The 13,591-nt window shown below is 36.2% G+C and overlaps 2 protein-coding genes across 3 annotated transcripts in view; one reads left to right on the top strand and one right to left on the bottom strand.

Annotated features, from left to right (window-relative positions):
* Positions 1-13,591, top strand: part of LOC125271359 (complement C3-like) — a 731,185-nt gene that overhangs the window by 504,561 nt on the left and 213,033 nt on the right. The window lies entirely within an intron of this gene.
* Positions 1-13,591, bottom strand: part of LOC125271349 (complement C3-like) — a 118,898-nt gene that overhangs the window by 41,674 nt on the left and 63,633 nt on the right. For both annotated transcript variants that reach the window (XM_048195412.1, XM_048195411.1), the window contains exons 23-26: positions 12,810-12,893; positions 5,737-5,940; positions 5,549-5,624; positions 3,585-3,744 (exon numbers count right to left, since the gene is read on the bottom strand). In XM_048195412.1, coding sequence (XP_048051369.1) covers positions 3,585-3,744; positions 5,549-5,624; positions 5,737-5,940; positions 12,810-12,893 — 524 coding nt within the window. The remainder of the gene's footprint in view (positions 1-3,584; positions 3,745-5,548; positions 5,625-5,736; positions 5,941-12,809; positions 12,894-13,591) is intronic.

Raw genomic sequence — 13,591 nt, 5'->3', positions numbered from 1 at the left:
TAACCTTTTCTCTGGCTGCTGTAACTGAGTGTTTATAAAGCACATTTGTTATGGTAAATGAAAACGCCAACAGGAAGTAAGTTGATTTGTGATGATGCTGTAACCATTTTGGACTTGTCTAATTCACTGATCTTTTTCTGTGTCAAATCTTTGATTTCATGGATATTTTATATTTATTGATTAAACTATGCCTGTGATTTCAAAAGCATGAGATCCAACAATGTTTCAGTAATTAGTTGTTTAGAAAAACATTGGAGTCATGGAGTGCATAAGGCACTGCATGACTTAGACACACACAGACATCAACAATCAGCATATGAATCTCAACAATGGTGACATTTAAAAGTTTAAATATTGCAATGCATACTAGGTGCCAGCATAGAAATTATTAATAAATTATTCAGCTGAATTTTTTATTGCCACCATTGTTGAGATTGATGTGCTGATTTTGTTTTATATCTGTGTTTGTCTACATGATGCTGCAGCTGTTTTTTGTTTGTTTGTTTGCATGGTGTTTTAAAAAAGTTCTTCATTGTAAAGGATTGTTGTTGGAACTTCTGCTGTAGTTTCACAGTGGCAATAATGTACAACAAGGGTTTAAACACAGTGAATCAAGAAACTATAATCATTACTATCAACACTCAATGACCATTTTTTTCCTCCAGATTTCTTTCTGCCATAACAAATGTGGTTTGCAAAAACAGTTAAAGCAGCCAGAGAAGAAAAAAAAACTGATATTAAAAAATCAAGGGTCAAGATCTCAACTAAAGCAGACACTGATCTCCTTAATGGTGACATCACACCAAACATTTTCAATTAAACCAACATCTAAACTTCTGGTAATTCGAAATAAGATCTTCTGTAGAAATAAAGTTAAACTGGTTAGTAATATGAGTAATAATGTGTAATGGCTTTTAGACAGTTGTAGTTCTTGTGTTTCGGCTCATCTCTTTTTTTCTGTTCTTCTTGTTCCTCTTCTCTTTAGTGAGTCTGCTTGTTAACAGCAGGTGTTCATCATTAATGCTCGATCATCACTTGCACATTCCCTTAATTATCTCACTGCAACAGCATCAATGTTACTTTTACTCTGTAGTGTGGACACTAGAGGATGTTTCTATGGGGTTGAAAGGGTTAACGGTGTAAGATAAAAAGACACAACCAGAAAATGTAGTTTTATAGTAACAAACTAAGTAATGCCTTAAGGCCCCGATATACTTCAAACAAAATCAAAGAACGAACTGATGTAACGTCATTTCGAACAAAATCAGGCTAAAACGAAGTTCGTTTTGTGTTCTTTTTGGAAGTTCGAAACAGCTTGACAAAGCGAACTTTCGAGAAAAATTTGCTTCAGCTGCAAAACACCTTCATGCCACAATTGGTCCGTGATGATAACGTAATAGGAGATTTGAGATTGTTGAATTAAGATCTCCGTGGGTGAAAACATGAACAAGCTGGATAGCCGCTTATAGTACAAAATTAAGATGTGCTTCTGATGAAATGAGGCACTGACACTGTTTTTCATGATACTGTAAAGCTGCTAGATTTTAAGCAATCTATTGAATAAAGTGCTATATAAATAAACATGACGTGACTGGAGTGCTAATTTGCAGAACTCGTGCTTACATACCCATGTTATGATCAGACTCTTTTCTTATGCTTTCTATAAAAATGCTTGCTGTTTTCTCATTTTTGTTGTGTTTATTTTGTTACTGAGAAGAAAGTGTACAGCATTTACATATTCATCGAACTGTCACTCTCAGCAGTGTGGGTGGTGTCAGATGTTCGTTTACAGTATATCGCAGCTCACGCACTTCGAACTTCATTTTACTCCTAAACGAAGAACGAAAAAGAACTTTGTTTGAAGTAAATTGGGGCCTTTACACTGTTGCCAGTAGTTTACTGTAAAATTGAGTTTTGTGGGTCATCATTGTGCTGAAGAGTAGAGCCTGTGCTTAAGTTCAGGAGAAGATCAAAAACTGTTGATGATATGCTGTTTGTTGCTTTATTTAACAGATAGTGACTGTGTAGTTACTGTTTCAGTGATAATCTCTTTATTTAAAGGGTTAGTTCACCCAAAAATGAAAATTCTGTCATTAATGACTCACCCTCATGTCGTTCCAAACCCGTAAGACCTCCGTTCATCTTCGGAACACAGTTTAAGATATTTTAGATTTAGTCCGAGAGCTTTCTGTCCCTCCATTGAAAATGTATGTACGGTATACTGTCCATGTCCAGAAAGGTAATAAAAACATCATCAAAGTAGTCCATGTGACATCAGTGGGTTAGTTAGAAGTTGTTGGAGCATCGAAAATACATTTTGGTCCAAAAATAACAAAAAAATAACGTCTCCCTCAGACTGTAAACGAAGCTCTGGCGCACTAGATAACACGTCAGCAGCGTCTTACATCAGCAGCGTCACTGCGGAGTCGTGAACCACACTCCGGAGCAGAAGGGGGCGGTAATGCACCAATAAGCTGGATGCCAACCGCCGTAAAACAGGAAAGAAGAAGATGCGGAGTCGTGAATGCGGATTGACAACAGACCCGGAAGAGAATACAATGCTGAATAAAGTCGTAGTTTTTGTTATTTTTGAACCAAAATGTATTTTCGATGCTTCAAAATGTCGCGGATGTCCCAATTGCCAAAAACAACCACGGCGACGTAAAAGTGCATTACCAGCGCCGACAGATGAAAGGATTCAATGGAATCAATTCAATGGAAAGGATTCCGGAAGAGAATACAATGCTGAATAAAGTCGTAGTTTTTGTTAGTTTTGGACTATTTGGACTACTTTGATGATGTTTTTATTACCTTTCTGGACATGGACAGTCTACCGTACATACATTTTCAATGGAGGGACAGAAAGCTGTCGGACTAAATCTAAAATATCTTAAGCTGTGTTCCGAAGATGAACGGAGGTCTTACGGGTTTGGAACGACATGAGGGTGAGTCATTAATGACATAATTTTCATTTTTGGGTGAACTAACCCTTTAAGATGTTTTTGGTGAACTTTAATAAAATAACTTTACAATAATAATATGCTCACATTATTAGCATTGTATGAATATTATAAATTTAAATGACAGTCAATTTATTGTCATCTTTACAGTAAATCACTGTCAACAGTGTGTGTTTATGTGTTACAACAACTAAACCATCCATGCAGGACTTTAAAATATTGTAAGATAGTGACAGTTCAGGCATTACTTATGTAGTTTGCTACAGTGCATAATTTGGTGACACTTTATTTTACAGTGACGTAGTTTCACGTTACTACATGTACTTACTAAAGTAATAACAGTAAATTATGCATAATTACAAGTAACTAACCGTAAACCAAACCCTGACCCTAACTGTAACTCTATAGTAAATACATTTAGTTAATCAACAGTACTCAGAACTTATTTGAGTAATTACAATATAACTATGGCACTGTAAAAGAAAGTGTAACCTATTCTTTTATCTAAAAATGATAAACATGTTGCAGATGAAAACATATTAATTGCATCTTACACATTATGTGTAGGTCACTGCAATTTCTCCTCCCCAGACAAGTTTAAAGTCACAGCCACATTTAACTTACCACCATCTCTCCATGAATTACAACTTTATCCTCTTTAAAGGAGCCGTCTGGCAGTTGTTTGTGGAGAACCAGCCACTTGAGGGCGCTACAGAGCACTTTTTCATCTATAGAAATTAAGTTACTGGCCATGGCGAAGACTTTAGCTACATAAGCAGTCAGCCTTTAACAAACAGAAACAATTCAATTAAAACTTATCTAACAAACAAATGGCAATTTATTACTAATAACCAGAAAAGTATTAAATAAGACAGGAGAAACTGGGCATGAAAATAAAAACAAATAGTTCTTGCATGGCTAGATAGCACATCATTTGACAACACATTGACATTTGTGAAAACACAATCTGATGCTGTGGCTGCTTCGTGATAAGAATATAATCATTGTTTAATGGTTTAATTTACTGATCCTATGCATTTGAGCTATACATTTAATATGAGCAATATCTTTCTAACTTTTCTTGTGATTTGTGTAAGAATCTAACACAGCTCTCTTCCACAAATACAATGACAAAGTGGTTCTAATCAGAAAATCTGAATGAGTTTTAAAACAGATTGCACACTAAGCACTTTAAACTATGGAAAGATTTATTTACAAACATACATCAAGAATCAGCCTATGAATCTCAACAACGGTGACATGATTAATGCCGCAATGCATTTTTTTTTTTTTTTTTTGCATGATGCACCCAGAATGCATTGTGGCGTGAAGCATGTCACCATTGTTGCGATTCATACGCTGATTCTTGATGTCTGTGTGTGAGTAAATCTCACCATAGTTTAAAGTGCTTAGTGTGCAATCTGTTTTAAAACTCATTCAGCTTTTCTGATTAAAGCCGCTTTATCATTGTTTTTAGAAGCGAGCCAACACCAACTTAACATCGTATTCATATAAAGCTCAGTCATTAGATCAGTGAATTAAGCCACTACATGACGATTATATTTTTATCATAAAGCAGCTGACAGCAGCTGATCACATTTTCTCTAAAGCAAAGACTGACCTCGATCACGGTGACATCAAACAAAACTATTATTTTTAACAAATGATCAACATCTAAACCTCTGGTAATTCTCAATAACAACTTTTGTAGATGTTTGTCAGAAATAAAGTCAATCTGGTTAGTAATAAGTGAAGCTGGTAATGCTGTTTGTGGAGTTGTTTGATCAGATCTTCAGAGATTTAATGTCTTTTATCTTCAGTTGATTTCATCGAAGGCTGTGGCTGAAGTCGTAGTTCTTGTTGTTCCTCTGTCCTTCAGTGATTCTGCTCGTTATCACCTAATTATCTCATTAACTCCAACACTGATTCAGTGTTACGTTTATAAGCCTGTAGTGTTCACACTGAGTAGTGTTCATTTCATCTGGGATAAACCATGTGCTAAACATGGGTGTGCTGGTTGGGAGGCGTCCGGCCAGCGGGACTGTGACAGTAACAGTAACTGTCACTGTCACGGTTAATACAATACAATGATCTACAAAAGTTGTTATTGAGAATTATCAGAGGTTTAGATGATCTGTTGAAAATAATAGTTTTGTTTGATGTCACCATGATCGAGGTCAGTCTTTGCTTTAGTTAGACAGTTTTACTCTTGACTTTGTTAGTGTTAGTTTTTCTGTGGCTGTTGTAGCTTTTTGTTATGGGAATAATGACTAGAGAAAATGTGGATCAGCTGCTTTATGATAAGAATATAATTGTCATGTAGTGGTTTAATTCACTGATCTAATGACTGAGCTTTATATGAATAAAATGTTAAGTTTGTGTTGGCTCTCTTCTAGAAATACAATGACAAAACAATTTTAATCAGAAAAGCTCTGTACTTGCTCTGCAGCAGCAGCGTAACAGATCTAGTCCTCCAAGACCAAATACATTACCATTGCAATATCCATTACCATGCCAATCTCAATTACCATGCTAAATCTCTCCAAGAGTTGTCATGACAGAAATATAACTGATTGAAATGAAAATACCATGTGCTGCTTGGCCTGTCTGTAAAGGCTGCGTAGGATCCATCTTGTTTACGGTAACCCTGCTGCCGTTGATAACCTTAATAAAAAAAAAAGAGAGAGATAAAGAAATAATATTTATTATTTGTATTGTTTTTTTCTTTGATGTCAAATCATAGTTAAATGATTTTTTTCTGTTGTATCCTGCTGACCTGTGCTGATATGGTTAATGGCATCATTACGGCGCTCCATGCCAATAGCCTCCCACTGATTGGTGCTGTCCAGATAATGAGTAGCAGTAAGAGGTAGAGTCATGTAGATCATGTTCTGCTCTCCACATCCCCTGGGCTGGACAATAAGACGACCCATAAAGTCTCCACTGATGGACTGCTCAACTGTCTGAGAGATCTCTTCACCTGGAAGGATGAAAGAGTAAATGCAGGCTGATTTTTTATTTTTTTTTTAGCTATTTTTGTTACGACGAGCTGCATTCATGCAACTTTTTCACCATGTGACTGGAAGCTTTTTAACTGATAGCTCAAACAGTCAGTAATCTTTTCAGACTTTGACATTCCCAGTAAATGGAATCAGCTTATGGAATCGGTTGCCACTGGATATTCGCTTTGCACCTTCTATTATCATTTTTAAGAAGAGGCTGAAAACGTATCTTTTCTCCCATGCGTTTTAATCTAATCTTTGTACTGTGTTATGGTAATATATTGTCTTCTATGTTGTTTTATCCTGATTTTATTTTATTTATTTATTTATTTTTTCTGTAACATCTGCACCAGGATCAGGAGCAGTAACACAACTGTAAATTAAAGAATGCTTTTAACATTTGACCTCCTCTGTATAACTCACAGACCACGGCTCAGATTGTACCCTTGGCATCTCTGTTGCCCCATTGAAGCTCCTCTCACCACCGCCGGGGACTTCAAAAGAGTCACCCCATGTGGGTTAATGGCCAGGTGGTCACAGACACTGGCCAAAACCCCAATACACATCACACACACACATACAGACACACACACAAACACGCATGGAGACTTGCTGTAGTTTTGTTAGTTTCTCGCTAAAAAATATTTGCGCATCCACTCTGACTTTGTTTCTTACATACAAATCTTCTTAATGAGGTGTTTGATCAAAATTTATAAATGTCACAGTTATGGAGGTAAGCGCTTGCTTTAGTTGGCCTCCTGACCCTTAACGTTTTGACTTTAAACAGGTTAACTCTGAACATCACAAAACAAGCTACTAAAGTCCATCGTTGAGAATCATATGCTGATTCATGATGTCTGTGTGAGATTAAAAAAAAAAAAAAAACACTGCTCAAAACTCTTCTCTGTATACTGAAATGAAAAAAAAAACCTAACCATTAATAATAACGTTGCCACACGGTCCTCTGTGGTTCATTTAATAACGCGCCTGATATGAGTTAAGGGGGACGTTCTATTTTGGCTATTTTATGGTCGTGTGAGAATGTTACAAAAAGGACATTTGTGAAGTTAACAGAACGTCCTATAGAAATAGTCCCCTAAACATTCCCAGAATGTCCTGAATGTTCCCTGAAGGTCCACCAAATAACGTCCCCCAACCCTTAAAAGAACTCCACATCGTGACCGTCTCTGAACGTTCTGGGAACGTTACTAGCAGGGCTTGACATTAACTTTTTTGCTCACCAGCCACTGTGGCTAGTGGTTTTCCAAAGTTACTAGCCACTCAGCATTTTCACTGGCCACAATTTTGATGTTGGTAAATTACATTTTATATGATTAAAGTTGACTTTGTTATGCTTAAATTACTTTATTTTGAGTCATTTTACTTGATTTAGAAGATTTAAAACCCGTTCAAACTTTTAAATGCAGATTGACCACCCAAATCAAGACTACATTGTATATCAGCTGGTATGTACAGGTGGACAAGAGGTGGACAATATGAGCATGGGCTAATATGAGAAATTGTATAAGTTATTTGTGTTAGGCTATATAAAAGAACAAAGAAGCAAATTACAAAAACAATAGCACATTAAAAATAATCTTTTTCAGATACAGTAGGTTTATTTAACATATAGCCTACATTTATTTAACATCTTTTGTTGTTTGATTAACATTAATGACAGACAGGTAGGCCTGTTTAATTGGGCTGCTGAATGCATGGACGTAACTGACGCATATCCAGTTATTACCCACCTGTTTACGTCCACTTAAGCCATAACCGACTGTATTCACGCGAGATACTCCACACGATGGACATATAGACATCTGTGTGCACGTGTATTTTACTATTCAGGCGCGAGAAGAACTGATCGCGCGCGCGACAGAGAGAGAGAGCGCTTTTGTTGTGTGTCATTCAGCGCAATTCCGCCTATCCCTCATTCACTAACTGCACGTAGCCTAAATAACGAACTGTGTTTGTAATTTTGTGCTACGATGATCTTCGACAATCATTTGGCTGTAAACTGAAATTATATTCAACCCGCCAAAGTGACTAGTGGGAGTGGCTGTCTTACCCGCCACAGCTGAAATCTACCCGCATTTGGCGGGTTGGCGGGTGTTAATGTCAAGCCCTGGTTACTAGACAACGTCCTTAACACCAGTGGATGTTTTGAGAATGTTCTGGGAATGTAAAATTTCTAGAGGGGTAAACTGTCACCTAGTAACTTTCCCAGAACATTCAGAGAAGGTCACAATGTGGCTTCATGTTCTCTTCAGTTCTATTTAAAAAAAATAATAAAATGTTAGATGAACTTCTAACTAACATTTCAAAAACATTTAGCAAATATTAATAACATCAAAAAGGCGCTACAGCAATGTTGTTCTAAGAACGTTTTCTCTCAATGTTATGAGAATGTTCTTTAAGTAAAAATAACATTGTATGGACATTCCATGAACGTTGTTCTCACAACGTTTTCTCTATATAATGAGAACATTCATTAAGTACAGATTACAATGTACGGACGTTTTTTATAAACATTGTACTCAGAACGTATTATGATAACACTATGAAAACATTCAGCAAATAATAATAACATTAAAAGGAGAACGTTTTCTCTCAACATTACGAGAACATCAGTCAAATGCAAATAGCATGATAAAGACGTTACATCTCCCAGCACTGTTTCGTAGGCAAACTGTTGTCAGTGTGTCGAGAGACCGTATATGAATGTTAAAATGAAGCAGAGCGGGAATCAAGGCTTCGTCGCGTCAGCATTCTCACACGGAGAAGTGGAATTACACAACACAGAGGCGCTTGTTGGTTTTCAACTATGGTAAATAATGTGTTCACTCACAGAATCAGACAATACTGCTCTTTAAATAGCAAATTTCCCGTTATGAATATTGTTTGGTTCGTTGGTCCGTTGGGTCGTATAGCTTTCACATCTAAAGCAAACCACTCCAGAGTTTGTTTGAAAGCGTAGGCCTACTGAGACTACCTCTTCAAGGAGCTTGCTGCCAATTCCTCACGCACCACTCGAACCTTGTGTAAAATAATCTTTCAGAAAGTTTGGAAAGGTTGAAGCGAATTACAGCGACATTCACGGGCTTCACCTACTGCACAGGATGACCTGTTAGAGACACTTGCTTTGTTTGATATTGCTGTGCATGGACTCGTCCGTCTGTATTTTCCTCACAAATGCTCTACAAAGGCATCATTTATGTAGTTTGGAATGCAGCAGACTTATTTTAAATATGAAACTCACTTACAGAAGGCTGCTTTCAATTTTGCTGACGCTTTGTTTGTGAAGTGTGCTCGTGCGTGTGTGTGTGTAAGTGGTTTAGAGTCAGAGAGAATAAGAAGCTTTTTATGAAAGAAATAAAGTCTGGACTGTAATAAGTGAAGATGCTAAGATCTTGAGAGATCTGTTAGTATTTAATGTTCTGTTGTTGCCACACTGTAAAAAATGACTGTGATTTTAACAGTAAAAGACTGTAAAAATGCTGCGGTGAAAAAGTTCCCGTACTATATACGGTGAATAACTGTAATAGCTCTAACGGTACATTTAATGTAATTTTACGGTAAAATACCGTTAAATTCACAGTTTTTGGAAGTGAAAAATAACAATTCATTGTAAAAATTTACAGTGAAAAACCGTAAATTGACATTCCCACAATTCCCTGCGTTACACTTCACATTTGATATATATTTTCGTTGAAATAACTCAGTTTCTTAGTTTTTCTCATTTTTTCCTAATCGGTTATGTACATTAGGGTTTTATGTTACACCTAATGTTGTTAAATTAATGTTTATTGCATTTTTAAAATGTCATGTGTGTTACCATGATGGTGTTTAGTGTGTGTGTGAATGACACTGTGTGCACCTTCTATATGTTAGTGTTGTCCTCCTTAGCTTGTGATGAATTTTGATTCATCATGTGACTTTCATCACCACTGTGTTTGGTGATTGTCAGTGTACTATAAAGGTACAAAACATATATTATGTTATTTTACCGTAAATTTAACAGATTTTTTTTTTTTACGTTGCTACTGTATTTTTTACAGTAAAATTCTGGTAACCACAGCTGCTGCTTTTTTACTGTAAATTTTACTGGGATTTTTTTTTTACAGTGCAGTCATTTCATTCAAATCAGGAAATACCTGTAAAATAAGTGTTATTTTAACATTTAAAAGAAAATTCATGTTAAAGTTTTTTGCACTTTATCTAAATTAGGATATTTGTTTGGCAGCCGCTGCTGCCAGTCATTTGACTGTTTTTTATGATGGGGGAGAGCGGGGGAAGTTGTCACACTCTTCATAACTTCAAAACTAGAGGCTCTATCTCAAAAATCAAATAGCCACTTTGTGTGACTTCTTCTATAGTCAACTTCCTTTTCACATGTGGTCAAGATCACTCTAATCTGAGGTTAGCACAATTTTCGTATTTTTTGGCTTAAAAAGTAAAAAATTTGCACTTTAAATTTTATGCAATACAATTTTGTTAGATATGAGTGTTAAAAATTATTATTTTGCACAACATAGAGGAGACAATAATGTGTCTTTTGATAATTAAGCAGTTGTGTTCTTATTTTTAGTTAATCTAGTGTGACAACTTACCTGCCGATGGGGCAGATTGTCACAGGTGCACATTCTCTATTCAACAGTGTAGCATATGCACACGTATCAGGATAATCAATAAACTTTGGAGTTTTCAGAACGCTTTTAACCTGATGAACTGTGTTTGTAAATCACTAAATCGGCTCCAGCCGGCTGTGACTTTCGGCAGGTTTGTGGACCCGTGAGGGTAAACAGAAAACTCCAGCTTCCTCACTTTGGTGACTTCAAAAGGAGCACCCCCCAGAGACTGACCAGATCACATTCCAACACACACCACACACACACCCAGACACATACAGAAACACACAAATATACGTTTTTGACTGTATATGTAAAATACAACTATGCTGAAATATATCCATCATGTATTTAGGGCCTATGCATGTTTCCTAGTGTTTAAATGAGTGTATTTGTGCTAGTGTGCATTTTAATAGTGGAATTTTGTCTGTAAACCATAACTTCCTTTCTATGCCTTTCTGATCTATCGAGTTTGATCTCTCCGTAAAGCTCCGGACTCGAGCTATTCACTGAGATATGTCACATAGCTGACAAATGCATTTTTCTATGTGTTTAATGATACTGTGAAGAACGTACTCCATCTCGAAATCCGATCTGATAGTCATTAAGTATGCAAATTCAGCTAGGAGACCAAACAAAGGAACTTTGCCCGCCAAATAGTGCTGCGCATCTATTGGCCGCTACAATTCAGGAGGTGTGTTAGCTTGGGTTTCCATAAAAACGACGACACACACCTTCTCCTTGGTAAACTAAAATTCGACACGCACAACCAATGCAAGTATACTGCCGTTTCTCAATCTTAGATGATGAAACTGATTTCCGTGCTGGCTTAGGACTGTTTGTAAGTTTGCTACTCGCCTTCTCTCTTTCCTTCTCTACTTCCACTCTTGTACATAGGTGTGTATATTCTTGTATATATATTTAGACGTATAACCTCTGTATTCGTAGTTTGCATATATTAAAACGTTATTCACGCTCGATTGTTCTGTTTGTTCTTTCAACTGAAGACCAAATCACTTTAACATTTTTTGATCGTTTTATGCTTTGATGCTATAATAGCAAGTTGTTCTCATGGCCAGAGAATAACTCCGTTCATAATATTCTATGAGAAGCACCGGTTTGCTGGACGAGCTGGTAGTTTCTCTAAATAATTACATCGTTACAACAGTCTACAACTCTGTAATGAGATAAGATATGAGGCTGATTCTTGATGTCTGTGTGTGCCTAAAAGAACGTTTTCTTTTTTTAAATCAGAACAACTTTTGAGAAATCCTTCAGATTATATTGATAAAGCTGATCTTCTGCTGTAGAATCACAGTGCTGCTGTAATCAATAATGTAAATCTAACTCAGTTCAGTGATTCAGATCAAATAATGATTATGTGAAAACATAACCAACACCACCTGAACATCTTTTCTCTTTGTTTGTCTGGCTGTTATAACTCCGTTAAAACAGCCCAAACAAAATTTTATTTTAAAAAGTCAAGGGTCAAGAACCCAACTAAAGCAAACGCCGATCTCCATGATGGTGGCTTAAACATTGTGATTTCTCCTTTGGTGATTCTGCTTGTTATCATCAGGTGTCTTCAATAATGCTCAATCATCACTCAATTAATCACTTAATTAACTCATTAACTTTAACACGCTTCAGTGTTCATTTAACACTCTTATTTTAACACTTTAACACTCTTGAGTATGGTCTCACATATACTCCCAGGAGAGTTATTTTAACACTGCAGTTTTTGCTGTGTAGTAGTTAAGGCCACCTAATATAAAGTGTGACTGCATTTACTCCTCCTATGAATGTCAGAATTCGTCCCTGACCACCTCTGAATATGGTTTTGGTGATCACAATGTTTCCTGTGTTATTTTAAATCTGTTCAAGTGCTTGTGTGATTGTGACTGCACTTGATGAACAGATTTAAAAATAACATTTTTATGCAAAAAAATAAATAAAAATGTTTACGTAACAAAACAAAAACAAAACAAAAAGAATTGGTGAATAAAAGTGAATGCAATTATTACAAACTAGCCCCAACAATAAGTATTGTTGTACAATCTTTGTACAAGAGCTGCAGAATTTGTAGTGGACATGAAGGAATAGTCAGATGTCATCAGATAACTGCAGATCAAGGCTTGAGCTCTCCTTAATCAAAACATGCAGACAACCTTTAAGAAATAATCACTACACATTCATGAAAATATCCTTTTCCTTACCAGTAATTGCGATGTAGGTGTTGACAGTTGTGCCTGGAACCTGATCATGTAGTATTTCAGATCTAACAAATACAGGTTTTTCCCCTGTTTAAATTTGGGATGAGAAACAAAGAACAGTATGATAGAGAAGAGTCATAAGTCATGTACTGATCAGATTTTTACGGAGCCCCTAAGGGACAAACTTTCTCTCGCAAAACCTGTTGTGAGTTTGGACAAACACTTTCTGTTTAATATCCCTCTGGCAGAGGTTCAGACAGCTCTGCACATTAACATTGGAGTGGTTAATAGTTTTATTTTGAACTTAGACTTAAGTATAAAGAATCCAGTGCTTAGTTTAAGGCACAGTTTTGATGTGAGTGAAAGACACCTGAACTGGATAAGTTTGGTAAAGTTGGCAAAATATTCACATATTTGAATTATCCAGATCAAATATTTATGAGCTAAATGTTGTTAAAGCACAAACAACACCTCTTTTCAAATGCAGTATTATAGAAAATAAGCTACAACCTAATTTTTCTCAAAATGAGCCCTCCTCTATGTTGAACCTCAACAATGGTGACAATCAAAAAAGTATTCAGATCAACTCTGAACATCACAAAACAAGCTACTAAAGGCACAAAAAAAGCCTTTTTATGATTGACACCATTTTTGAGGTACACTGACTCTTGATGTTTGTGAGTCTAAAAGACACAGCTGAAAACACTTTCTGTATAATGAATTAAAAAAAAAAACTCACATATTTCATAATATCACAAGCCTACTAAACAATGCAAAAATAATAG

Source organism: Megalobrama amblycephala, linkage group LG7, assembly GCF_018812025.1.
Source record: "Megalobrama amblycephala isolate DHTTF-2021 linkage group LG7, ASM1881202v1, whole genome shotgun sequence".
Taxonomy (NCBI): Eukaryota; Metazoa; Chordata; class Actinopteri; order Cypriniformes; family Xenocyprididae; genus Megalobrama; species Megalobrama amblycephala.
This window is presented reverse-complemented; position numbering and strand designations above follow the sequence as displayed.